This window comes from Thalassophryne amazonica, chromosome 10, assembly GCF_902500255.1.
Source record: "Thalassophryne amazonica chromosome 10, fThaAma1.1, whole genome shotgun sequence".
NCBI classification, from domain to species: Eukaryota; Metazoa; Chordata; class Actinopteri; order Batrachoidiformes; family Batrachoididae; genus Thalassophryne; species Thalassophryne amazonica.
Genome location: NC_047112.1, coordinates 46,450,886 through 46,477,861, shown reverse-complemented (window position 1 = coordinate 46,477,861; position 26,976 = coordinate 46,450,886). Strand labels below are relative to the sequence as shown.

Here is a 26,976-nt window from a genome sequence, read left to right as displayed (position 1 = left end):
GGCAGTTTAAAATTTCTGATGAAGCGCTGGCTACAGGAACGAAGCTGGACGATGGTTAAACAATGCCAATGTAAGTCCAGATTTCTTGTTTCGTTTGGGCTTCAGTGTCCTTTGTTTGTGCTGTGTGACCAGGGCTACACACACGTGGGTCCCTGTGTGCAGTTGACCACGCTGACATTGATGCGTGAACAGCATGTGAATGTCAGTCATCACTGTAAAGCATGCTGAGGGTCTTCATCAGATGAAAAAGTGTGATACAACTGCAGAGAATTTAATATTTACATATAACAATCTGATTGGTTTATGTCGTTACACGTAAAGCACACCCACAACTAATTCAATGACTAAATATACTCCCTTTGCAGCCTCTGTCTCTGCACTCAAATTACACACCCTGTAAATAGCAAAGCTGGAGTTGGACATGCCTCAAATGCACTTGCATGATGCACTTTACACCATGTGCCATAGATGGTCAAGACAGATTTATTTGCAGTAAATTAAAAAGTTAGTTCCTGTTGGAGGATGATGTGAGCGGATCTGCCTCACAGTGAGCTAACTATTGAAACAAGGAGATTTAATAACAGCCTCAGTGTGTAAATTAAAGCAGAATGAGTGTGTCCCTAAATTGGAGGAAATGCTAAATAACGGGACTCAAAGAAACTGGTTAGATGCCAAGTCACTAGCCAAACTAACTCAGCTGTTCCTCTACATCCAGTAAATAAACATGTTTATTGATTACTGTTCGTCATTGGTGTGCCCCACAGGGAAGCACGGAGTAGAGAGGGTGAAGTAAGCAAAGTAAAACCTGGGTCCCATTTCATAAAGTGGTCCAATCTTTAAGTCTACTAAACTTAGTTGATTAAGGTTAGTCGCCCAACATTAGCAGATAATCTCCATTTCACACTGATGGCTAAACTTGTAGATCAGCCGTCTAACATTAGTCAACGATTTTCACGGACATAAGTGGTGTAGGCGAGTGCCGTTGCCAAGCAACGCCTCCAATGCGCAAGAATTGTGCTTACTTCCGGGTTGGTTGTCTCCTACAACTGTGGTTGAGTCCGCCACACCAGAGGAGATGTGCTCCTGCCCTCAGCTTCCGTAAACATCTCCGATGGACTATTTTGGTGCCAGATCACCCACTCCCACAGCAAGGCTCTCCTTCCCTCCTGCTCCATCAAGCGGTGATATAGCTGCCATTTTTGAGGTAAGACACTGAAGTTTTGTTAACTAAAATAAGATTGGCCTCCTCTGTAGCAGGTTTAAAATTTTAGTCGACTAATGCAAAACTTTAGCTGACAGCGCTTTGTGCAATGACTAACATCAAAAGATTAGTCAACTGAGTTTAATCGACTAAAGATTAGACCGCTTTATGAAACCGGGCCAAGGTCATACACGGTACTAAGTGACTTCCATGCGAATACATCACAGTAAAGCCTCTTTTACACATGTAGTACAACCCTGAACTTGCCTTGAAATTACTTGGGGGACCTACATGTGCAAATATAAATGTCCAAATCAGTTGGATTGGATATTAAACCCACCAGCTCCTGAGTATAACGTCTGTGTAACGTCCAATTACAGGAATGGGTGAAATGAGTAGGGTTTTACTGAGAATAGTTATGAGTTGAAAGGGTATGAGTGAGTTGGTGTGTTTATGATGACTCTATCATATAATTAGCATGACACCAGAAGAAGAGAGTGAAGATAAAGGGTCAGTCACAAAGACTGCTACTAAATAAAATGTGTAACTGAGAGACTACAAAATTCAAAAACCTCTGAAATCATCAGGTAAAATTCAAGGAATGAAACAGCAATCTCTGTAGTGTTCTTTTTTGCCAACATCTTGCCTTCTGCATGCTTTACCCAGGATCCACCCCTCATCTAAATCAAATGCAGTATTTTCAATGGACATATGAGTACGTGACTGACAGAACAGTCTCCTATTTCCTGCTCCACATGAGATAGAACAACTCTGGACAACATTCCATCCTGATTCTCCAGACACTGTCCAGAGTTCATATGAGGAAAACAGCTCCATGCACGCATGCACACACACACACACACACAATCAGCCAATACTACAAGGGTGATTGTGTCTGTGTGGCCCGGCTGCTTAATGGTGCGGACAAGCTTTAGGGGGGATTGCTCCTGATCCTCGCCGCCTGTCAGCAGGACAGCTGATGGTGTACAAGCTCACCATCTGCACACAGACCACCCAGCCAACATGGCAGATAAGGCTTTAATCCAGGCCTGACTTTCCACACTGGCACTAATTCATTCATAGTGATTAGAGCACTTCCTGCCCTTCCGTTAGTGAGTGATCGCAGCAGTTTTTCCCTACACACTAATAAAAACAGGCAAAGTTGGGACAACATTGTTTAAAACAGGTCTATATTCCCCACAGGGGCAAATAAAGTACTTAAAAATTAGGTTTAAAGGCAACTACACAACTGCTGCTGGGTACTGTCCAATAGTGAGAAAACAACAGTCTATACTGACACTGGTTAAGGCAAATTAGTCTGATGGAGCAAAGAAGCACACAGCAGCAGCCACAGGCCTGTGTAGACAGATCATTTTACAAATAATGAATGTTCACGAGTTCAATGTTACGAATATTTCATAAGGTGAAAGCTGGAACAAACCATTCAACGAGCCCCCGCTGAATGGTTTGTTCCCTTGGGCAAGGTCCGTAACCCCCAAGTTGCTCCCAGTGTGTAGTGAGCACCTACATGGCAGCACCCTGACATCGGTGTGCGAGTGGTCCTGTGTGAATGGGTTGAATGTGAGGCATAATTGTAAAGCGCTTTGAGCATCTGATGCGGATGGAAAGTGCTATATAAATGCAGTCCATTTACCATTTATATGTAATATAAAAATAGAGCTCCTTATTCACTTTGATTGGACATGATTTTGTGTTGACATGCCAATAAAAAAGGGGGGTGGGGCATTAAAGCTAGTTTTATTACAACTCTGGGATGCCTAAAACCTTTGCACAGTACTGTATACCCACACTCGCAGGACCATTAAAATAGAATAAGTGAATAGTGCAAGATGTCTGTTTGTATCACCAGTCACAGCTTCATGTGAAGCAGCACTGAGAACGATTTTCTGCAAAATATGTGACATTTCAGCCTAAAAACTGAACTTGAGACCCAAGCCCAGATTTGATCAGTCTTCTCTTTTGGAAAAAAACATTCTTTCCCCTCTCCTTCGTGAAGCTGTGACTGGTGATGCAACAGACAAAACTTGCACTGTGTTGTGTACAGTTTCCCCAGTCACAGCCACGGAAATCTGAAACTCGTTCAGACTGTTGAGTATCTTGGTGGCTTCCCTCACTAACATCCTTCTTGCACAGTCAGTTTTTGAGAACTGCCTACTCCACACAGATTTACCATACAGTGCCACACTTTATATTTTTAATGACTTTGTTGTGTGGGGCTGCCAGAAGAGGAGGTACTGCTGGCCCACCACCAGAAGGCGCCCTGCCTGAAGTGCGGGCTCAGGCACGAGAGGGCGCTGCCGCCTCAGGAACAAGCCGTGGTGACAGCTGTCACCCATCATCCGTGACAGCTGTCACTAATCAACACATCTGGTATAAAAGCAGGAAGACACCTCCACCAAACTGGCGAGATATCATCTTCATCTGGAGGTAATACTCTCAGCCCCTTTTGTGAGATCGATAAATCTATTATTGTGAGTGTTTGCAGGAGAACCGGTCGTTTTTGAGGAGGCTGTGCAAGACGGCGCTCCTTTTCAGCTGAGACCGCTGCAACGCGCTGAGTGAGAGGTGGAGGTGGCATTCCCACCATTGTTACTGGGTGTTCACACACCCACCCTTTGACTGTCTTTTGCTTTCTGCCAGCAGTACCAGATCCGACACGCCGGGAAGGTGGCCACCTGGGGACTCCGGGACTTGGCGGCTCCAGTATTCCTCGGGTTCAGGTGGCAGTGGAAATCGTGTGGTTCCGGTTCGTTTCCAGACGGGCGTCTCCTATCGTCGAGCCTGCCCACACGACACTTTTTATTAATTGACTGTTGCACATTCTGATTCTGCTGTGTTTGGTTGTGACATTCACACCAGTAAAGTGTTATAATTTGACTCCTTCCATTGTCCGTTCATTTACGCCCCCTGTTGTGGGTCCGTGTCACTACACTTTCCCAACAGACTTGTGTAAATGAAGCACAAGATATACAGTATTTATGCATCCTCCTGTCTTATCTGAAGAAAACTAGCTGTAAATGTGATTATTTCTGTTTACAATAATCCTACAATTTGTACAATAGAGGATACATGTACAAATTGCTATAATTCCTAGTAAATGGTTAATACAGTAGTTTTGGTTAAAGCCTTTGAGTTAAAGCACATATTGTTTCATTTGTACAGAGGCAAACATGACAAAACAAGTGTCATTGTCCAGTTACTTATGGACCTAAATGTGCAGGGAGATATGATAAATTGAAAATGGACAACATTCTATTGCAGTTTCCATCTTTCCGCACAATGATGCCTCACATTCTCTCTCTCTCTCACTCACACACACACACACACACACACACACACACACACACACACACACACACACACACACACAGTCACAGATGCCAGTATGTTCCCATGCAAGGTGCTCAACTGCACCCTGGGAACAATATGAGGATTAAGGACATTGTCCAAGGGTACTTAGTGATTTTCCGGTCTGATGGGAATTTGAACAGAGGATGCTTTGGGCCAACGCCCACCACTTTAACCTCTAATTAAACCTCTAGTCTAACCTCAGTTTAAACCGGTGGGTTAAACCTCTAGCACACTCATTTTGAACTATTTACAGAGAAATTATAAAAAAAACAAGGAAAAACTAACCAAATTCCACCCTAACCAGCCAACAACCTACTTAACCAAGGAGCTTCGAACCAAATAGAAAATCTTAAACTAAACCTCTGAGCAGTCAAGCTTGAATATGGCCACAAAAACAAACAAACAAAAACAACACTGTGACACCCACGTGGAAAAGCAGGTTCCCTTCTAATAAACACTAACTCAACTATGGAAGTCTTTAATGAGCCGACTTGTGACGCTAAACATAAGGCAAGCTGCACGAAAAGAAGGTAACAGGACAGAAATACGAGGTCTGTCAATAAAGTATAGGTCCTTTTTATTTTTTTCCAAAACTACACTCAACAAAATATAAACGCAACACTTTTGGTTTTGCTCCCATTTTGTATGAGATGAACTCAAAGATCTAAAACTTTTTCCACATACACAATATCACCATTTCCCTCAAATATTGTTCACAAAACAGTCTAAATCTGTGATAGTGAGTACTTCTCCTTTGCTGAGATAATCCATCCCACCTCACAGGTGTGCCATATCAAGATGCTGATTAGACACCATGATTAGTGCACAGGTGTGCCTTAGACTGTCCACAATAAAAGGCCACTCTGAAGGTGCAGTTTTTTCACACAGCACAATGCCACAGATGTCGCAAGATTTGAGGGAGCGTGCAATTGGCATGCTGACAGCAGGAATGTCAACCAGAGCTGTTGCTCGTGTATTGAATGTTCATTTCTCTACCATAAGCCGTCTCCAAAGGCGTTTCAGAGAATTTGGCAGTACATCCAACCAGCCTCACAACCGCAGACCACGTGTAACCACACCAGCCCAAGACCTCCACATCCAGCATGTTCACCTCCAAGATCGTCTGAGACCAGCCACTCGGACAACTGCTGAAAGAATCGGTTTGCATAACCAAAGAATTTCTGCACAAACTGTCAGAAACCGTCTCAGTGAAGCTCATCTGCATGCTCGTCGTCCTCATCGGGGTCTCGACCTGACTCCAGTTCGTCGTCGTAACCGACTTGAGTGGCAAATGCTCACATTTGCTGGCGTTTGGCACGTTGGAGAGGTGTTCTCTTCATGGATGAATCCCGGTTCACACTGTCCAGGGCAGATGGCAGACAGCGTGTTGTGGCGTCGTGTGGGGTGAGCAGTTTTCTGATGTCAATGTTGTGGATCGAGTGGCCCATGGTGGCGGTGGGGTTATGGTATGGGCAGGCGTCTGTTATGGACGAAGAACACAGGTGCATTTTATTGATGGCATTTTGAATGTACAGAGACACCGTGACGAGATCCTGAGGCCCACTGTTGTGCCATACATCCAAGAACACCACCTCATGTTGCAGCAGGATAACGCACGGCCCCATGTTGCAAGGATCTGTACACAATTCTTGGAAGCTGAAAATGTCCCAGTTCTTGCATGGCCGGCATACTCACCGGACATGTCACCCATTGAGCATGTTTGGGATGCTCTGGACCGGCGTATATGACAGCGTGTACCAGTTCCTGCCAATATCCAGCAACTTCGCACAGCCATTGAAGAGGAGTGGACCGACATTCCACAGGCCACAATTGACAACCTGATAAACTCTATACGAAGGAGATGTGTTGCACTGCATGAGGCAAATGGTGGTCACACCAGATACTGACTGGTATCCCCCCCCAATAAAACAAAACTGCACCTTTCAGAGTGGCCTTTTATTGTGGACAGTCTAAGGCACACCTGTGCACTAATCATGGTGTCTTATCAGCATCTTGGTATGGCACACCTGTGAGGTGGGATGGATTATCTCAGCAAAGGAGAAGTGCTCACTATCACAGATTTAGACTGGTTTGTGAACAATATTTGAGGGAAATGGTGATATTGTGTATGTGGAAAAAGTTTTAGATCTTTGAGTTCATCTCATACAAAATGGGAGCAAATCCAAAAGTGTTGTATTTATATTTTTGTTGAGTGTATATGGATTTCATTCATATGTTTTACGTCAGACATGCTTGAACCCTCGTGCGCATGCGTGAGTTTTCCACACCTGTCGGTGACGTCATTCGCCTGTGAGCACTCCTTGTGGAGGAGTCGTCCAGCCCCTCGTCGGAATTCCTTTGTCTGAGAAGTTGCTGAGAAACTGGCGCTTTGATCAAAATTTTTTCTAAACCTGTGAGGGCACATCGAAGTGGACACGGTTCGAAAATTAAGCTGGTTTTCGGTGAAAATTTTAACGGCTGATGAGAGATTTTGAGGTGATACTGTCACTTTAAGGACTTCCCACGGTGCGAGACGTCACGCAGCGCTCTCAGGCGCCGTCGTCAGCCTGTTTCAAGCTGAAAACCTCCTCATTTCAGGCTCTATTGATCCAGGACGTCGTGAGAGAACAGAGAAGTTTCAGAAGAAGTCGGTTTCAGCATTTATCCGGATATTCCACTGTTAAAGGAGATTTTTTTAATGAAAGAAGTGCGGACGGATTGCAGTGTCGGCTCGCAGCCGCTGCGACGCTAAAACTAACAACACTGTGCCCAGAGTGGACTTTTTGTAAATTATTAATCACGCTCTGCAATGAAAAGAAATAGGTTTCGCTAACTGGCAAAATCAATAGAGAACTATAGAAAATCCGACCAACATACATAGATCAGGATCCATTCAAGTTACCAGTTTTAATACTTTCCTGATCAGGAAGCTTGTCATTAATTCAAATTAAGCTCCAAAGTCTCTGCATTGCACGCAAAATGTAGAACCTGCCATGGTGACAAAGGTGCTGAAGGTCATTTACAGCAGTGTGGAGTCCTTTTTTATAGGTCTACAGAGTCCTGCTGTCATGAAGGGATACAGTGCATGCGGAAAGTATTCACAGCGCTTCATTTTTTCTGCATTTTCTTATGTTACAGCCTTATTCCAAAATGGATGAAATTCATTGTTTCCCCTCAAAATTCTACTCACAACACCCCATAATAACAAGATGAAAAAAGTTTTTTTTTTTTTTTTTTTGTTTTTTTTGCAAATTTATTGAAAAAAAAAACTTTTTGGTTTTTAAATAAATTTGCAAGAATTAATAAAAAAAATCACATTGTCATTATGGGAGACTGTGTGTAGAATTTTGAGGAAGTGAAACACTGTGTATAGTTTCCAGATGGACAGTATATAAAGATATAAAGAGCAGGTCATGTTGTGTGGGCCGCTGAAGAGGAGGCACTGCTGGCCCACCACCAGAGGGCGCCCTGCCTGAAGTGCGGGCTTCAGGCACGTGAGGGCGCCCGAGCACCGGGAGTGGCAGCTGTCACACATCTACAACACCAGCTGTCACTCATCATCATCATCATCATCCACACCTCCATAAGAGCCGGGCAGCATCTTCACCTCACTGCCGAGAAATCGTCTACCGTTAAGTAAATGTCTCAGCCTTTGGTTTTTACAGTAGTAACGTTTTTACTTCTGTACTTACTGACATTATTCTGAGTTTGCAGACTGTTAATTGTTACTGCAGGATCTGTACAAACTCCGTGATTGAGAGGTGGAGGTGCTTTCCACCTTTGTGTTCAACTGTTTGCTGGGTGTTCATACACCCACCATCACCTGTCTGTTCTTCCTGCCAGCAGTACCCGATCTGACAGCCGGAGGCAGTGGCCACCTGGGGACCCAGTGCTTGGCGGCTCCAGGATTGCTTCAGGTCCGGTGGAGTGGAAGGCGTGTGGGATCCGGCTCTTTTCTGGACGGGCGTCTCCTATCCTCGAGCCTGCTCACACACCACCGTAACTTATTTGACTGGTGATCTCACTTGTGTTGTCTGTTGCTCTGTTGTGCACATTCACAACATTAAATTGTTATATTTGGCTTATGCCATTGTCCGTTCATTTGCGCCCCCTGTTGTGGGTCCGTGTTCCTACACTTTTCACAACAGGATTTCTCGGCCAGCGTCATGGATCCCGAGGGGCGTCAACCATCGCTTGAACTGCCAATGGAAACACAGGGTGCACAGGCGTCGGCAGGAAGCGTGTTAGGAGAGCTGCAGCAAATCTTAACCGCCTTCACTGCTCGGTTGGATTTAGTAACCGAGCAGAACGAGGATGGAGGCTCTCACCGCCCAGGTGGAAGCGCGCACTCCAAGCGCTGCTGCAGCGCCTCCTCCAGCCGACCGAGCACAAAATACAGACGTTCCAGTGGTGATTCAACGAACCCCCCCCATCCCCTGAAGCATACATAAGCCCACCGGAACCGTACGGAGGTTGTGTCGAGACGTGCGCGGACTTCTTAATGCAGTGCTCGCTCGTCTTTGCACAACGTCCCGTCATGTACGCGTCAGATGCCAGCCGGGTGGCTTATGTCATCAATTTGCTTCGAGGAGAGGCACGCGCCTGGGCTACGGCGCTCTGGGAGCAAAACTCACGGCTCCTAACAACATATACTGGGTTTGTGAGGGAGTTTAAACAAGTGTTTGATCATCCCAATAGAGGCGAGACCGCTTTGACTGTGCTGCTGTCTATGAGACAGGGACATCGGAGTGCAGCCGAGTACGCCGTCGACTTCCGCATCGCGGCTGCGAGGTCCGGCTGGAATAATGTTGCACTCCGCGCCGCCTTCGTAAACGGACTGTCTCCGCTGGCTAAGGATGAGCCGCGGGATATTGACGGGCTTGTTGACCTGGTTATACGGTTAGACAACCGGTTAGAAGAACACCGTCGGGAGCGGGGTGAAGGGCGTGGCCGGGCACAAGCCGTCCCTCTTCCTTCCGGGTCCGAAAGGGTGCCGCCGTCTCCACGCTCCACAGTCAGAGAGCCCCGTGGAACCACAGCTCCCCCTGCTGACGAAGCTATGGACACGAGCAGGGCCAAAGTAAAATCACATGACAGACAACGGAGGCTGGCTCGCGGGGAGTGTTTTTTCTGTGGCTCTGATGAGCACATACAAAGAAACTGCCCCAAACGGTTAAACTTCAACGCCCGCCCTTAGAGACTGGGTTAAGGGTGGGTCATAACATCCACGCGGGAAAAGCCCGTAGATCAGCACGCATCCCAGTAACGATCCTCTGTGGGGATCTTACCCTTCACGCCACAGCACTGGTGGACACGGGGTCTGAAGGGAATCTGCTGGACAGCAGATGGGCCAGGGAGGTAGAGCTCCCCCTAGTGGCACTACCTTCCCCATTGAAGGTACGGGCACTAGATGGCACCCTTCTCCCATTAATCACACATCAGACAGCCAGTGACATTGGTGGTGTCTGGAAATCACAGGGAGGAGATTGTGTTTTATGTAACACCTTCTACCTCCCGAGTGATTTTGGGGTTTCCATGGATATTAAAGCACAATCCCCGGATTGATTGGCCGTCTGGGGTAGTGATGCAGTGGAGCGACACCTGCCACCGGGAATGTTTAGGATCAATCAATCAATCAATCAATTTTTTTTTTTATATAGCGCCAAATCACAACAAACAGTTGCCCCAAGGCGCTTTATATTGTAAGGCAAGGCCATACAATAATTATGTAAAACCCCAACGGTCAAACGACCCCCTGTGAGCAAGCACTTGGCTACAGTGGGAAGGAAAACTCCCTTTTAACAGGAAGAAACCTCCAGCAGAACCAGGCTCAGGGAGGGGCAGTCTTCTGCTGGGACTGGTTGGGGCTGAGGGAGAGAACCAGGAAAAAGACATGCTGTGGAGGGGAGCAGAGATCGATCACTAATGATTAAATGCAGAGTGGTGCTACAGAGCAAAAGAGAAAGAAACAGTGCATCATGGGAACCCCCCAGCAGTCTACGTCTATAGCATCATAACTAAGGGATGGTTCAGGGTCACCTGATCCAGCCCTAACTATAAGCTTTAGCAAAAAGGAAAGTTTTAAGCCTAATCTTAAAAGTAGAGAGGGTGTCTGTCTCCCTGATCTGAATTGGGAGCTGGTTCCACAGGAGAGGAGCCTGAAAGCTGAAGGCTCTGCCTCCATTCTACTCTTACAAACCCTAGGAACTACAAGTAAGGCCTGCAGTCTGAGAGCGAAGCGCTCTATTGGGGTGATATGGTACTACGAGGTCCCTAAGATAAGATGGGACCTGATTATTCAAAACCTTATAAGTAAGAAGAAGAATTTTAAATTCTACTCTAGAATTAACAGGAAGCCAATGAAGAGAGGCCAATATGGGTGAGATATGCTCTCTCCTTCTAGTCCCCGTTAGTACTCTAGCTGCAGCATTTTGAATTAACTGAAGGCTTTTTAGGGAACTTTAGGACAACCTGATAATAATGAATTACAATAGTCCAGCCTAGAGGAAATAAATGCATGAATTAGTTTTTCAGCATCACTCTGAGACAAGACCTTTCTAATTTTAGAGATATTGCGTAAATGCAAAAAAAGCAGTCCTACATATTTGTTTAATATGCGCTTTGAATGACATATCCTGATCAAAAATGACTCCAAGATTTCTCACAGTATTACTAGAGGTCAGGGTAATGCCATCCAGAGTAAGGATCTGGTTAGACACCATGTTTCTAAGATTTGTGGGGCCAAGTACAATAACTTCAGTTTATCTGAGTTTAAAAAGCAGGAAATGAGAGGTCATCCATGTCTTTATGTCTGTAAGACAATCCTGCAGTTTAGCTAATTGGTGTGTGTCCTCTGGCTTCATGGATAGATAAAGCTGGGTATCATCTGCGTAACAATGAAAATTTAAGCAATACCGTCTAATCCTCGGTTCCTCGGTTCCACCCGGTGTGACAGCTAATGAGGAGGTTAAAGTCCCCCCCAATCTGTAAGCGGTGCCTGAGGAGTACCATGATCTTGCTGACGTCTTCAGCAAAGATCTGGCACTCACTCTTCCCCCGCACCGTCCGTACGACTGTGCCATTGATTTGATCCCAGGCGCTGAGTACCCGTCCAGCAGGCTGTACAACCTCTCACGTCCTGAGCGCGAATCAATGGAGACCTACATCCGGGACTCCTTAGCTGCCTGGTTGATCCGGAACTCCACCTCCCCGATGGGTGCAGGTTTTTTTGTGGGCAAAAAAGACGGTGGACTCCGTCCATGCATTGACTACAGGGGACTGAACGAAGTCCCAGTTTGTAATCGATACCCGCTGCCTCTGTTAGATTCTGTGGTCACGCCCCTGCATGGAGCCCAAATTTTTACCAAATTGGATCTTAGAAATGCGTACCACCTAGTTCGGATCCGGAAGGGGAGACGAGTGGAAGACGGCATTCAAGACCCCGTTAGGTCACTTTGAGTACCTGGTCATGCCGTTCGGCCTCACCAATGCGCCCGCGACGTTCCAGGCATTGGTTAATGATGTCTTGCGGGACTTCCTGCACCGGTTCGTCTTCGTATACCTGGACAACATCCTCATCTTCTCCCCGGATCCTGAGACCCATGTCCAGCATGTACGTCAGGTCCTGCAGTGGTTGTTGGAGAACCGGCTGTTTGTGAAGGGCGAGAAGTGCGAGTTCCACCGTACTTCTTTGTCCTTCCTGGGGTTCATCATCTCCTCCAACTCCGTCGCACCCGATCTGGCCAAGGTGAGGCGGTGGGGATTGGCCCCCAACGACGAGCCGTAGGAAGCTGCAACAGTTCCTCGGCTTGCTAATTTCTTACCGGAGGTTTATTAAGGGTTACAGCCAGGTAGTTGGCCCCTGACGGCCCTGACCTCCACTAAAGTCCCATTCACCTGGTCGGATCGGTGCGAAGCCGCGTTTAGGGAATTGAAACGTCAGTTATTGTCTGCACCCATTCTGGTGCAGCCCGATCCCAATCGCCAGTTTGTTGTTGAAGTGGATGCCTCTGACTCAGGGATAGGAGCCGTGCTGTCCCAGAGCGGGGAGTCCGACAAGGTTCTCCATCCATGTGCCTATTTTTCCCGCAGGTTGACCCCGGCGGAGCGGAACTATGACGTCGGCAATCAGGAACTTCTTGCGGTGAAAGAGGCTCTTGAGGAGTGTAGACACCTGTTGGAGCGAGCTGCGGTACCATTTACGGTTTCACGGACCATCGGAACCTGGAGTACATTCGGACCGCCAAGTGTCTGAACCCCAGGCAAGCCTGCTGGTCACTGTTCTTCGGGCGATTTGACTTCCGAATTACCTACCGTCCCGGGACTAAGAACCAGCGATCTGACGCCCTGTCCCGGGTCCATGAAGAGGAAGTCAAGGTCGAGCTGTCAGATCCACCGGAACCTATCATCCCCGAGTCCACTATCGTGGCAGCCCTCACCTGGGACGTGGAGAACACCGTCCGGGAGGCCCTGACACGGAACACGGACCCGGGGAACCCGGCCCTAGGAACAAACTCTAACGTCCCACCAGAAGCCAGAGCTGCTGTCCTGGACTTCTGTCACGGGTCCAAGCTCTCCTGTCACCCAGGGGTGCGAAGGACCGTGGCAGTGGTCAGGCAGCGCTTCTGGTGGGCATCCATGGAAGCCGATGTCCGGGAGTATGTCCAGGCCTGCACCACCTGTGCCAGGGGAAAGGCAGACCACCAACGGGCGCAGGGTCTCCTCCAACCGTTACCTGTGCCCCACCGCCCCTGGTCCCACATCGGCCTGGACTTCGTCACGGCCTCCCGCCGTCCCAGGGCATGACCACCATCCTCACGATAGTGGACCGGTTCTCCAAAGCGGCCCACTTCGTGGCCCTCCCGAAGCTCCCGACGGCCCAGGAGACTGCAGACCTCCTGGTCCACCACGTCGTGCGTCTGCATGGGATTCCATCCGATGTCATCTCTGACCGTGGTCCCCAGTTCTCCTCACAGGTTGGAGGAGTTTCTGTAGAGAGCTGGGGGCCTCCGTGAGCCTCTCGTCCGGGTACCATCCCCAGACCAACGGACAGGTAGAATGGGCAACCAGGAGTTGGAACAGGCCGTTCGCTGTGTGACCTCGGCGCACCCGACGGCCTGGGAAACCATCTGACCTGGATCGAGTACGCACACAACAGTCAAGTCTCGTCTGCCACTGGCCTCTCCCCGTTTGAGGTGGTTTGGGGTACCAAGCCACCCATTGTTCCCGCTAGTGGAGGGAGAGGTTGGGGTGCCCTCGGTCCAGGCCCATCTGAGGCAGTGCCGTCGTGTTGGTGCTCTGCCCGCTCGCCCTGCTCAAAGCCGGACGAGGCCAAGGCCCATGCAGACCGCCGGTGGTCCCCCAGCCCCTGCATACCAGCCCGGGCAGGAGGTTTGGCTGTCTACAAAGGACTCCCATTACAGATGGATTCCCCCAGCTGCAGGATCGGTGCATTGGCCCTTTCCCCATCGTCAAGGTCCTCAGTCCATCCAGTATTCATGTCTCCCGGGTCCAGCCTCACCACACTCTCTTCCCTCTGTTGCCCCCGGACCGGCGCCGCCTCCTGCCCGGATCATCGACGGGGAGCCTGCGTGGACAGTTCGCCGGCTCCTGGACGTACGTCGTAAGAGCCGGGGGATTCCAGTATTGGTGGACTGGGAGGGTTATGGACCCTGAAGAGCGCTCCTGGGTGAAGAGGAGCTTCCATCCTGGCCCCGGCCCCTCCTGGCCGACTCTACCGCCGACATCCGGACAAACCTGGTTGGGAGCCAGGAGGGCCCGTTGAGGGGGGGTCATGTTGTGTGGGCCGCTGAAGAGGAGGTACTGCTGGCCCCACCACCAGAGGGCGTCCTGCCTGAAGTGCGGGCTTCAGGCACGTGAGGCGCCGGAGCACACGGGAGTGGCAGCTGTCACTCATCTACACCAGCTGTCACTCATCATCATCATCATCCACACCTCCATAAGAGCCGGGCAGCATCTTCACCTCACTGCCGAGAAATCGTCTACCGTTAAGTAAACGTCTCAGCCTTTGGTTTTACAGTAGTACCGTTTTATTTCTGTACTTACTGACATTATTCTGAGTTTGCAGACTGTTAATTGTTACTGCAGGATCTGTACAAACTCCGTGATTGAGATGTGGAGGTGCTTTCCACCTTTGTGTTGAACTGTTTTGCTGGGTGTTCATACACCCACCATCACCTGTCTGTTCTTCCTGCCAGCAGTACCCGATCTGACAGCCGAGGCAGTGGCCACCTGGGGACCCAGTGCTTGGTGGCTCCAGGATTGCTTCAGGTCCGGTGGAGTGGAAGGCGTGTGGGAGCCGGCTCTTTTCTGGACGGACGTCTCCTATCCTCGAGCCTGCTCACACACCACCGTAACTTATTTGACTGGTGATATCAATTGTGTTGTCTGTTGCTCTGTTGTGCACATTCACAACATTAAATTGTTATATTTGGCTTATTCCATTGTCCGTTCATTTGCGCCCCCTGTTGTGGGTCCGTGTTCCTACACTTTTCACAACAGGTCAAGAGTGACAGTTTTACACTACAGTGTCAGCCGTTTTGTGAAATGCAAATAATCACTTTTTGTAACAGCTACTGCACTTTGGAGCTACATTAACGTGTAGTCATACTATGATAGATTGAGTAAACTGACTAGTAATGGATTGAAATAATTTCTTCGGTGGCAAATATTGCTTAATCCATTGGTCTCCAGTGAATTTCGGGCCCTGATAAATGGATGACATCACATTTCCACTGGTAACACAAAGACCTACATTCAGCAAAAGGATTTTGCCAGTTTAAAGACAGATATGCACGCTTGGGGGTGCCGGCTTTGAATGGAATTCGGAAAGGTCTGAATACAAATGTGGATAGAATCCGGCTCACTCTGGGATTATGACATCATACGTCCTCACTAAGTTCTTGTGCCGGTAGAGTCTTCCCCACTGTGGCGACATTCAGTGCAGCTGCAACAGTGAGGACAGCTTTCTCTGCGGCGACTTCTCACAAGAACATCCAACAGGTGCCCTTTGGCATCCAGACATAAACAACACAGCCACGTTGTTTTTTTCTTCAGTCTGACTTTGGCTAAATGAACAGCCGGCTGCATGTTGCTGCGTCAGGAACTGTCCTCCCTTCCCTGGTTCTGAATTCACACACCCCCATCGTAGCTTATAAACATGTGAGTGTTAGAGAAGTACTAAGCAGCCAGTCTGCTCTGTGTGAGCCTGATCCCGCCGGATCTCAGAAGCTAAGGAGTGCGGGACCTGGTTAGTACTTGGATGGGAAACCTTTTTGGAACACCAGCAGCTGTGTGTTTTTTTCCAGGTTACACTGGAGTTGCGTCAGGAAGGGCATACAGCGTAAAACGTGCCAAATACCAATGTGGATCTAGCTGTATCTGCTGTGGCGACTCCAAACAAAACGGGAGCAGCCAAATGGACAACAACAGTTACAGAAGTACTAAACAAGCAGAGGACAAAAGAGTACACAAATGTACAACAACTGGGAAAGCTTGCTGCCTGATGTCCGTTCAAAGTTTTGAGCATGCACAAAAATTTCCAACGGACTCATCAGCTGAGAAGGAAGCATTTAACAAATGAGAAGAGTACTTGCACAGAGCAAAAATGGTCACGAACGTACATCAAAATTCTGTACGTGTTTCTCATACATTTACTCAATCTGTCATAGTGTGACAGGCACTTTAGTCAAAAAGGTGCAAAACTGTGCAGATTTAGCCATCTGCGATAACAGAGATCTTTAGCTCTACTCGGACGGGATTGAGTTTTACCTGGGGAGATGGAGTCATGTAATTTCACCACAGGCCGTCTGCAATATTCATGACTGATTTAAACAGGATAAGAATCTTGGTATAAATGACAGAGATGAGAAGGGTTACTAAGAAGGTGTGAAAGGAAAAAACAAAACAAAAAACCCACAATATTTTACATGTACCAAACTGTGCACCATTAAAAAGACCATGAGGTCTGCAACACTATGAATTATATTATCGTGTTCAGATGCTTCTTTGTACTGTAATTATGAACAAAGCAATGTAAAAAATTCAGCCAGAATGTTCAGGATGTGGAACTCGTAGATGCTAAAGCCAACTCCTGAACATTTCAAATGATATTCCATCTTTTTAATTTGTTTGTCTTGTACTACACCTGTATGAATGAGGAAACCTGACAATCTTGTACTGCAATATGAACCATAAAGTACCGTGACCTATAAACCATGATTCATACCTAACCATGAGGGAGGAGTACCATTATAGTGCTAGACTCTGGACTGTGAGTGGCAAATTTTGAGACAGGGGCTTGAGCAGAATCAGCCAATGAGGAGCGAGAAACATCTAATGAATTGCTTTTCATATGGGCACAAAAGCCTCAAAGACCTTGAGGAATGTCCCCTCTCTCTCAAACAAAGGAAACAGGCCAGTATCATTGCCTCACTTGCAGATAATGGCGTGGAAGGCTGTGCAGAGATGTTTGTTGATATTCTTTGTTATATTTCAGTTACAAAACCAACACCATCTACGAAAGCGTCACCGTCTCAGTCAGTCAATCCAACACATACTTACTCATTTGTCTGTCTCCATAACTAATGGCCTCAGCAAGAGGGCTCCATCCCTGAGCATTCTTCACCTTCACTGGTGCATTGTGGGCCAGCAGCAGATGGGCACACTCTGTAAGAGGAACAAGCAATCAGACAAATGTGTGTGTGTGTGTGTGTGTGTGTGTGTGTGTGTGTGTGTGTGTGTGTGTGTGTGTGTGTGTGTGTGTGGTGTGTGTGGTGTGTGTGTGTGTGGTGTGTTTAAAAGATTATTGTTATTTATTGTGTTAACTTGTAACACAAAGAAAACTGTTTCTTCTGCTTCAAACGCATATGCAAAATAGTTCATCGGCTAAAAACGTCTGCCACCATTTACCATCTTCAGGCCATCATTAATTTGGCACTGAGTGAACAGTTTCCTATTGCCCCCTGCCCCCCAATGTTGCTATGGTGACATATGCACTTACAGAAAAATCCCACCAAAGTAATTTTCACTCAATATACTGAGCTTTAATTCTGTATTTACAGCTGCAGTGTGTAGAATTTAGGGGCTTTTATTTGCAGAAATGGAATATCACATTCATAACCATCAGTTCTTTAGTGTACAAGGTTAGAATCTCCAACAACAAAGCTATGTGTTTTCATCATCTTAGAATACCTTCATGGGAGCACATCTACTCATGAAGGGTACCATGATGCACCAACATGTTAATGCAGTAGCCCAAAAGGGACATACTATGTGTCTCGTTTTTTTTTTGTTTGTTTGTTTGTTTGTTTGTTTTGCAATGGAGCCATAAGAATGAAGAAAAAACAATCAAACAAACAAACAAAAAACAGGTATAATTAGTGGTTGCTCCCCTATACACCGTCTACGGGTTGCTAGTGCAGGCTAAGGAGTTTGAGAACCCTCATTTTTTTTGTAAAATAGAACAGAGCATGAAACCTCATCATCAAACAAGTGAAAACATGAAGTGAAACAAAATCATGACCGTTGACTGCATAATGCAATCTGGAACCTCACACCCCAAGAACTCCTCCACTTGAGGCAAGTGGAGGAGTTTAAGTATCTCTCGGGGTCTTGTTCATGAGTGAGGGACGGATGGAGCGTGAGATCGATAGACCGGATCGGTGCAGCATCTGCAGATTTTGCGGTCGCTGATTCGTACCGTCGTGTGTGAAGAGAGAGCTGAGTAGGGGGGCAAAGCCTCGATTTACCGCTCGATCTACGTTCCGATCCTCACCTATGGTCATGAAGATTTGGCTCATGACCGAAAGGAAACGAGCTCGCAGGTAAAAGCGGACCGAGTATGAGTTTCCTCTGCAGGGTGGCTTGGGCGTTCCCTTAGAGATAGGGTGAGGAGCTCGGTCAATCACTCGAGAGAGCTCGGAGTCGAGCCGCTGCTCCTCCACGCGAAAGGAGTCAGCTGAGGTGGCTCGGGCATCTTTTCCCGGATGCCCCCTGGACGCCTCGCTGGAGAGGTGTTCCGGCACGTCCCACTGGGAGGAGGCCCCGGGGAAGACCCAGGACACGCTGGAGGGACTACATCTCTCGCTGGCTTGGGAACGCCTTGGGGTTCCCCGGAGGAACTGGGGGAGGTGTGTGTGGATCGGGATGTCTGGGCGGCTTTGCTTGAGCTGTTGCCCCCGCGACCCGACCCCGGATAAAGCGGAAGAAAATGGATGGATGGATGGATGGATGGATGGATGGATGGATGGATGGGTGGTTTATGGTAAGGGGCAGAATTCCTCATTTTCCTCATTTTGAATTTTTTCAAGGTCACGTTAGAAACCAGGCAGGGGACCCTCACAGACAGTGTCCATCTTGTTGAAAGGCCCCTAAAATGAGTCATACAACACTTTTTATACCTTGTGGGCGTTAACACGGGTGTGGGTTTAGTCTCACATTTCTAATGTACTGGCTCTCACCAACAGGGGAAGAGCTCCCGTGGTCTGAAACTTCTGATAATCCAAGATAATGTTTTCATTATCGGATTACTTTTTAGATAACTTTAAAAAACCATTATGGGACCAGTTTCTTCCGATTAATTTTTGTCCGATAACTTTTAGACTAATAAACAAATTTTGGCACAATAAACGAAGCTGAACAGTGCTGAAACAAGCATTTTAAAATTTAAAATCAGTTCAGCACCTACCTGTTAAAAGTTTTGTAACAGATGTACAGTTTTACCCTCTGCAAACAGAAGAGCGCTGCTACTATAAAAAACGTCTCTATCCTCTGCAGACAAAGGAGAACTGGTCACCAAAAAAACAAAAAACAAAAATCATTTCCTTTAACACCATACTGGCATATGCTGGCAATATCACCTAAGTCATCAGGGGCATACGGGTGATTCTTTAACTACGGGCACTATTGGCCTTGTAAATGTAATTTCCACCAACCATGCCTTCAATATAAAGCGCCTTGGAGCAACTGTTGTTGTGATTTGGAGCTAAGATCATGTGCTCTGATGTCACTGTTATCTCCATAGAAACTACCCAAACAATCTTCATACAAACTGATTAAAGGGACATTACAGTGTTGTGGTGGAAATTACGCAATAGTGTGGACAACTACATTTTGTTTAAAAAAATCACAACAGTTGCATGACATTGAATACTCCAATTATGTTTGATTATTTTACTGATATTTTATTCAGAGATATTTTACAACATTAGAAAAAAAACGATTCTTTACCATTCATTTTATCATTGAAGATCAAAGTCTGGGTGTGGGACAAGCACAAAATGGCAATATTGCATATAATGATGCTGAAAAAAGGTGAAAAAGCATCATAGACTACTAGAACAAATTTCTTAACACACTTTCATTGTAAAGATAACATAAAGTGTGAAATTTCCCCTTTTTCTGTTTCTCATACAATATGAGCAAAGACATAATAAGTGCCTGTAGTCTAAGAATCACCCATACATTTTTAACTTATGGTTCAAATTTAAACAAACTAATTTTGGGCAAGTTATTTAAAATTACTGTCATGTCTGAAGTTTTAATAAGTGAAAATATCAGATATATGTTTTAGTTGTTAAAGTAATGTGCTAATTTTAAGGTTTTGGGGGCACATGCTGTGCCCAGCAGTGCATATAGCGTAGGATATGTATCTCAGTACGTTCACGACAGGACAATGCAGTTCAGACACTCTGTTCAGGCTCCACGGACACAGCATTAAACTCTGTGCCTAAAACTCTCGTGAATATATTCTCTGGGTTTATAGATGTTGTTATTGTATTTGCGTTTGTTAAATTCCAAGCAATTTAAATGTAGCAGACACGGATTATCTGGAATTTTGTTTTGGCAATTTTTCAAGGCCTCTACGGCCATCTACTGGCCAGTAGTGGTTCTGGCATATTCCGCCCTAAGTACTAAGCGTGGTGGCACCAGTAGATGGCAGTGTTCTATTTATTTTGACCCCGTTATATCAGATGATTGTCAAATCAACTTTTTGGCTTAGCAAAATGGCTTTATTTTTTTTTTTTACAATTAAGTTTAAAAACAAAACAAAACAACAGCAAAAAAAAAATAACATTACAAGACAGCTCTGCGGTGTTTGCACAATGCACAGTGCGAGCGGTTGGATGCTTTGTAGCTTTTCAGCAGCAGATACCTCATGACAGCCGACCAGAATAATATCAAACAGGTTTGATTTTCATTCGACCAAACATCGATGCGATTAGGAGGTGGTCGTCAGATGTTAAACGCAGCTTGTTACTCCATGTACACTACACGATGCAGGACGCGTGATTAACCTGAAACGCGGTCCAAAAAAATTCTCGCACGAATTGAAAAATCATCTGAAAAAGGGGCCAAAACTCGCACAGTGTAAAGCCAACATTTATGTTAGACAGTATTGAGGTGCACGTTTTACAACATCATAAAACGTGCGCACGGCGCTAATAAATTGAGCGCACCATTCTCTCCACATGAAAAACATTTTGCGATGACACTTCCAGGGCTCCATAAAAATGCCTGTTTTTACAAATAAAAAATGGAATATTATACAAAAGCACATTATCTGTAAACACCAACACATGTCACATTAACGTGTTGTTTACATAATGAATGACTGAACCAATCAGTGTTTAGCAGATGCACTTTTACCCAGAATCCTTGCAATCTGTCTGTGTTTGTTACAAAACCTTAGAATTAGTGCATTACTCAACATTAAAAGATATATTTTATATTTTACCTTTGTCCAAATGACAGAATTGACATTAATGGAGTTATTCTATCGGTATTAATGTTATTTATAATAAATCAAAACATAAGTCAGGTATGACTTTAGTTTTCAAGACCTCCGTCTAGACCAGAGCGTTGTGACTGGCAGAGAGCTGGGCTTTATGGCTGCTCTCAGAGTGCCTCTGTGCTGGAAGCTGTGTAGTAAACAAGAGCTTCCAGCAGGGGCAGGATGTTCAAAGACAAAAGTGTGGCCTCATTGTTTGGCTCCGTTGTCACTTTTAATTCTAGTAGAAGCCATTGTGGCGTTAAAACTCAAATTCAGTTTATTAGTAGTTGCAAATGTACCAGAGACAATATTGGAATTTATCGGTTATCTGTAACTTCCGATACATTTTTGGGTGGTTTATTGTTTTATCTTTATCAAAGATAACTTTCAGTTATCTGATTATCTGTTATCGAAGTAAATAGGACTCACTCAATTCTGAGGAATAAATTATGGAATCACCCTGTAAATTTCATCCCCAAAACTAACACCCTGCATCAAATCAGATCTGCTCGTTAGTCTGCATCTAAAAAGGAGTGATCACACCTGGAGAGCTGTTGCACACCAAGTGGACTGACAATGAATCATGGCTCCACACAAGAGATGTCAATTGAAACAAAGGAGAGGATTATCAAACTCTTAAAAGAGGATAAATCAGCACGCAATGTTGCAAAAGATGTTGGTTGTTCACAGTCAGCTGTGTCTAAACTCTGGACCAAATACAAACACATGGGAAGGTTGTTAAAGGCAAACATACTGGTAGACCAAGGAAGACATCTAAGCATCAAGACAGAAAACTTAAAGCAATATGTCTCAAAAATCGAAAATGCACAACAAAACAAATGAGGAACGAATGGGAGGAAACTGGAGTCAAAGTCTGTGACCGAAGTGTAAGAAACCGCCTAAAGGAAATGGGATTTACATACAGAAAAGCTAAACGAAAGTCATCATTAACACCTAAACAGAAAAAAAACAAAGTTACAATGGGCTAAGGAAAAGCAATCGTGGACTGTGGATGACTGGGTGAAAGTCATATTCAGTGATGAATCTCGAATCTGCATTGGGCAAGGTGATGATGCTGGAACTTTTGTTTGGTGCCGTTCCAATGAGATTTATAAAGATGACTGCCTGAAGAGAACATGTAAATTTCCACAGTCATTGATGATATGGGGCTGCATGTCAGGTAAAGGCACTGGGGAGATGGCTGTCATTACATTATCAATAATGCACAAGTTTACGTTGATATTTTGGACACTTTTCTTATCCCATCAATTGAAAGGATGTTTGGGGATGATGAAATCATTTTTCAAGATGATAATGCATCTTGCCATAAAGCAAAAAACTGTGAAAACATTCCTTGCAAAAAGACACATAGGGTCAATGTCATGGCCTGCAAATAGTCCGGATCTTAATCCAATTGAAAATCTTTGGTGGAAGTTGAAGAAAATGGTCCATGACAAGGCTCCAACCTGCAAAATGGATCTGGCAACTGCAATCAGAGAAAGTTGGAGCCAGATTGATGAAGAGTACTGTTTGTCACTCATTAAGTCCATGCCTCAGAGACTGCAAGCTGTTATAAAAGCCAGAGGTGGTGCAACAAAATACTAGTGATGTGTTGGAGCGTGCTTTTGTTTTTCATGATTCCATAATTTTTTCCTCAGAATTGAGTGATTCCATATTTTTTTCCTCTGCTTGGTCTAAAAAAGTAACCGTTACTGACTGCCACAATTTTTTTTCCTGATTTCTTATAGTGTTTCTTAAATCCAGAAAGTTGCCATTTGAAATAACTTTAGTTTTGTGTCATGTCTGTGATCTGCTTTTTTTCTACAAAATTAAACAACTGAATGAACATCCTCCGAGGCCGGTGATTCCATAATTTTTGCCAGGGGTTGTATATATATATATATATATATATATATATATATATATATATATATATTCATTTAAGTATAAGAACTCTCCACCTTCACATGCCCTGATAATTTCTAAAAAATCCCTCAGAGAACCACTTGTATTTCAGAAGTGCATAAAGAGCCAAGGCATTATCCCTTTTGTACGGCCAAATCGGCTGTAAGCGTGGTACAAAATCCCTTCTCTTGCCGGACACATTGTCAACAAACTATAACAAGCCAAAAATGAAGCCTGTTGTTCCAGCTCAGCTAACAATTTTGTCATGACATCATTCATTAGAGTACTGACTTGTATACAACACTGGCTTAGCACTGGAGGAAGCAATCGCTGCCACAGGCCTATGAACAGCTAACAGCTCAACATGGTAGCAGTTCAGATGTAAAGTATAAGCTGAACAGAACTGGTAAGAATCTGGTGCTGAAACAATAACAGCACAGCCACTTTGTGGCCTGTAATCATTTCAGTGATCTTTTCAGCTGCAGTAAATGCTTATCCATTACATGCAGTGGCCATCTGAACACTTGCGATCGACAATCATGTGCAAACTTGTTTCTCTGCTAAACATGAGATAAAATCCTGCCTCAAGTGCTATCCAAACTACATCAGGCTGGAAACAGTACAGAAGTAAACCATGACAAAACTAAGTAATTACCTTTTTTTGTTTAAAAAAAGCCTTGTCACCTCACATACAGTAAAATACCCCACAATACAATTGCAGCAGAGCAGGGAGCTCTGAGAGATACAATTGTAGACTATATAGATACACACACTGGAGAAACACTCCCAGAGGTTTCATTAAGAGAGGAAGTAAAAGTTGTAATGAATAAAGTAACAGTTACACATGTTTCTGTGCAGGATGGGAGTGCCTGATCCCACACGCCAACGAGAAACTTTAGAATTTTTATGTCTGTAGACAGCTTCTGGTGGTTTTTCAGAACTCCCCCCCCCAAAAAAAAGTCATAGTTCACTTACATATTACAATAATATTGTTACTACTGAGAATCTATGGCTGTAATTTTTGCCATTTTGCTTTCTGTCTGCATACCACCAGCCCCTCCAACTCCCCCCCATTAAAATTTTGTAGTTCCACCCCTGACCATTTCTGGAGGTGCGTGAATCAAATGTTTTTTATTATATTTCTGGGTAGTTTGAATGTAAAATATTTCAGTTTGACCTTAGCTTTGTTTTCAAACAATAATGAAAACCAACTGTCCTTATTGAAAACAAGACAAAGCCAAAATGGGGTAAAACTAGTGTGTTGCCCCATGGGGATCCATGGGTTCTAGATTGGCTAGTGGTTATAAAATAGGTAGCTGACATTTTTCTTGGGTGGTGACAAATTATGCAAGGTTTCTATAATGATTTTAACTGAAAGTGAAGGAAATTTAAATGAGAAAGTTTTGTGAATAATTGTATTTATTATTTGGCACATTTAGTTGATGTCAAGTTTTACAACAGGCAAGGTTGACATATTTCCTTTGTTCAGAGCTTGTGTGGTTAACAGGGACTGACTAATGATGATATCAACGTCCATTGTTCACTATTCTTACGTAATATCCCTAATTTCTCTGAAAATATTAGTCCTACCAACTTTCCGTTTTCATACCATTCATCCTTGACCCAAAATACATATGCATACCAAATGGAAAATGTCAGCTCTCCCCAGTTTCTCTGTGATCAAAGTTACATGCACACACATGCATGCACACAGAGGCCACTTCGCTTTTAATATATAGATAGCTTAGACCTATTAGTGTTTTGTTGCTTTTTTATTCACCCCCCACCCATGCAGCAGAGATGTGAATTGACAATCGATTTTTCATATAAGAGTATTTATTAACTGCCATTTCAATTCCTGAGCAATCTGTGTGTGAAATACTGTAAAACAGCATAGTTAGACATAGAGTTAGCATCATGGCATTCAGTCTTATGTCATGACACAAAACACTGTCAGAAAAACATGCCAGCATTGATGAGAGGAATTTGCACTGATGTGCTCAAAGATTTGGAACTGATTCACATTTGGAACTGGTTCTTGATTCCAATCCCTATGTATAATTGTCATGAAAGGGAAAACTAGCCATGGCCTAGCCTGGAACAGATCATTCATGCCTTTATTTCTTCACGACTTGATTACTGTAAATCCCTGTTCCCTAGCCTCAGTAAGTCTTCGCTGGACCACCTACAAATGGTCCAGAATGCGGCTGCAAGGCTCCTTACAAGGACATCTAAGTGGTCTTATGTAACACCCATTCTGTCCTCTTTGCATTAGCTCCCAATTCAGTTCAGACTGCAATTTAAAATATTGGTGATGATCTTCAGACCTTTGCATGGTCAAATACCACTTTACATCAGTGAACTCTTGCACCCGTATGTGACAAGCAGGTCTGAGGTCCTCGGACAAGAACCTGTTGGTTGTACCAAGGTCAAGGCTGATGACCAAAGGAGACTGTGCATTAGTGGTTGTGGCAACCAAACTGTGGAATGCACTGTCACTACACCTGCGTTCCATGGACTCTGTTGGAACTTTAAAGGAGAAGCTCAAGACCTATTTGTACAAGCCTCCTTTTAACTAGTTTTATGTTATTGCTTTTAGTTTCTGTATTTTTATTTATGTTTCTTAAATTCCTGTAAAGCAATTTATGAGTTTATCTTGAAAGGTGCTATACAAACAAACTTTACTTACTTACTTACTTGCTTACTATAGAAACCAAAAACGTTTGTTTTAAAACATTCTTGTTTGTGCTGTTAACTTGGAGAATTTAACACGGTCTTGTATGGGGAGTGATTCACTTTCTGAGCCAGTGTCAAGTGGCCATTCCAAAGAACTGCAAGATTGTCCCCATCCATGGTTGCCACATTTAAGAGGACGGGTGGTTGGGGCTTGGAAGCAACCTGCCATGGACTCCCGTCCTGCTCACAGGGAGTTATAGATTCTTATCTGCTTCATGATCCAGGGATAAGCACTGGCTCGATGGGCCTGAGGGCCTGTATAAGACTTAATACTATTACTACCTCTAATCTACATGTTTTATTAATGAGCAAGAGCCCCCAGTCTCATTCAATCTTTATAGCAATAAAGAATACATTTGGAAGTACTGCTGAATTAAAGATATATACACTCAACAAAAATATAAATGCAACACTTTTGGTTTTGCTCCCATTTTGTATGAGATGAACTCAAAGATCTAAAACCTTTTCCACATATACAATATCACCATTTCTCTCAAATATTGTTCACAAACCAGTCTAAATCTGTGATAGTGAGCACTTCTCCTTTGCTGAGATAATCCATCCCACCTCACAGGTGTGCCATATCAAGATGCTGATTAGACACCATGATTAGTGCACAAGTGTGCCTTAGACTGCCCACAATAAAAGGCCACTCTGAAAGATGCAGTTTTATCACACAGCACAATGCCACAGATGTCGCAAGATTTGAGGGAGCGTGCAATTGGCATGCTGACAGCAGGAATGTCAACCAGAGCTGTTGCTCGTGTATTGAATGTTCATTTCTCTACCATAAGCCGTCTCCAAAGGCGTTTCAGAGAATTTGGCACTACATCCAACCAGCCTCACAACCGCAGACCACGTGTAACCACACCAGCCCAGGACCTCCACATCCAGCATGTTCACCTCCAAGATCGTCTGAGACCAGCCACTCGGACAGCTGCTGAAACAATCGGTTTGCATAACCAAAGAA

General features: G+C 44.9%; 1 protein-coding gene across 1 annotated transcript in view; it reads right to left on the bottom strand.

Annotated features, from left to right (window-relative positions):
- Positions 1 to 26,976, bottom strand: part of LOC117518101 (ankyrin repeat domain-containing protein 13C-A-like) — a 105,145-nt gene that overhangs the window by 56,604 nt on the left and 21,565 nt on the right. The window contains exon 3 of the mRNA XM_034179164.1: positions 17,156 to 17,260. Within this exon, the coding sequence (XP_034035055.1) occupies positions 17,156 to 17,260 (105 nt within the window). The remainder of the gene's footprint in view (positions 1 to 17,155; positions 17,261 to 26,976) is intronic.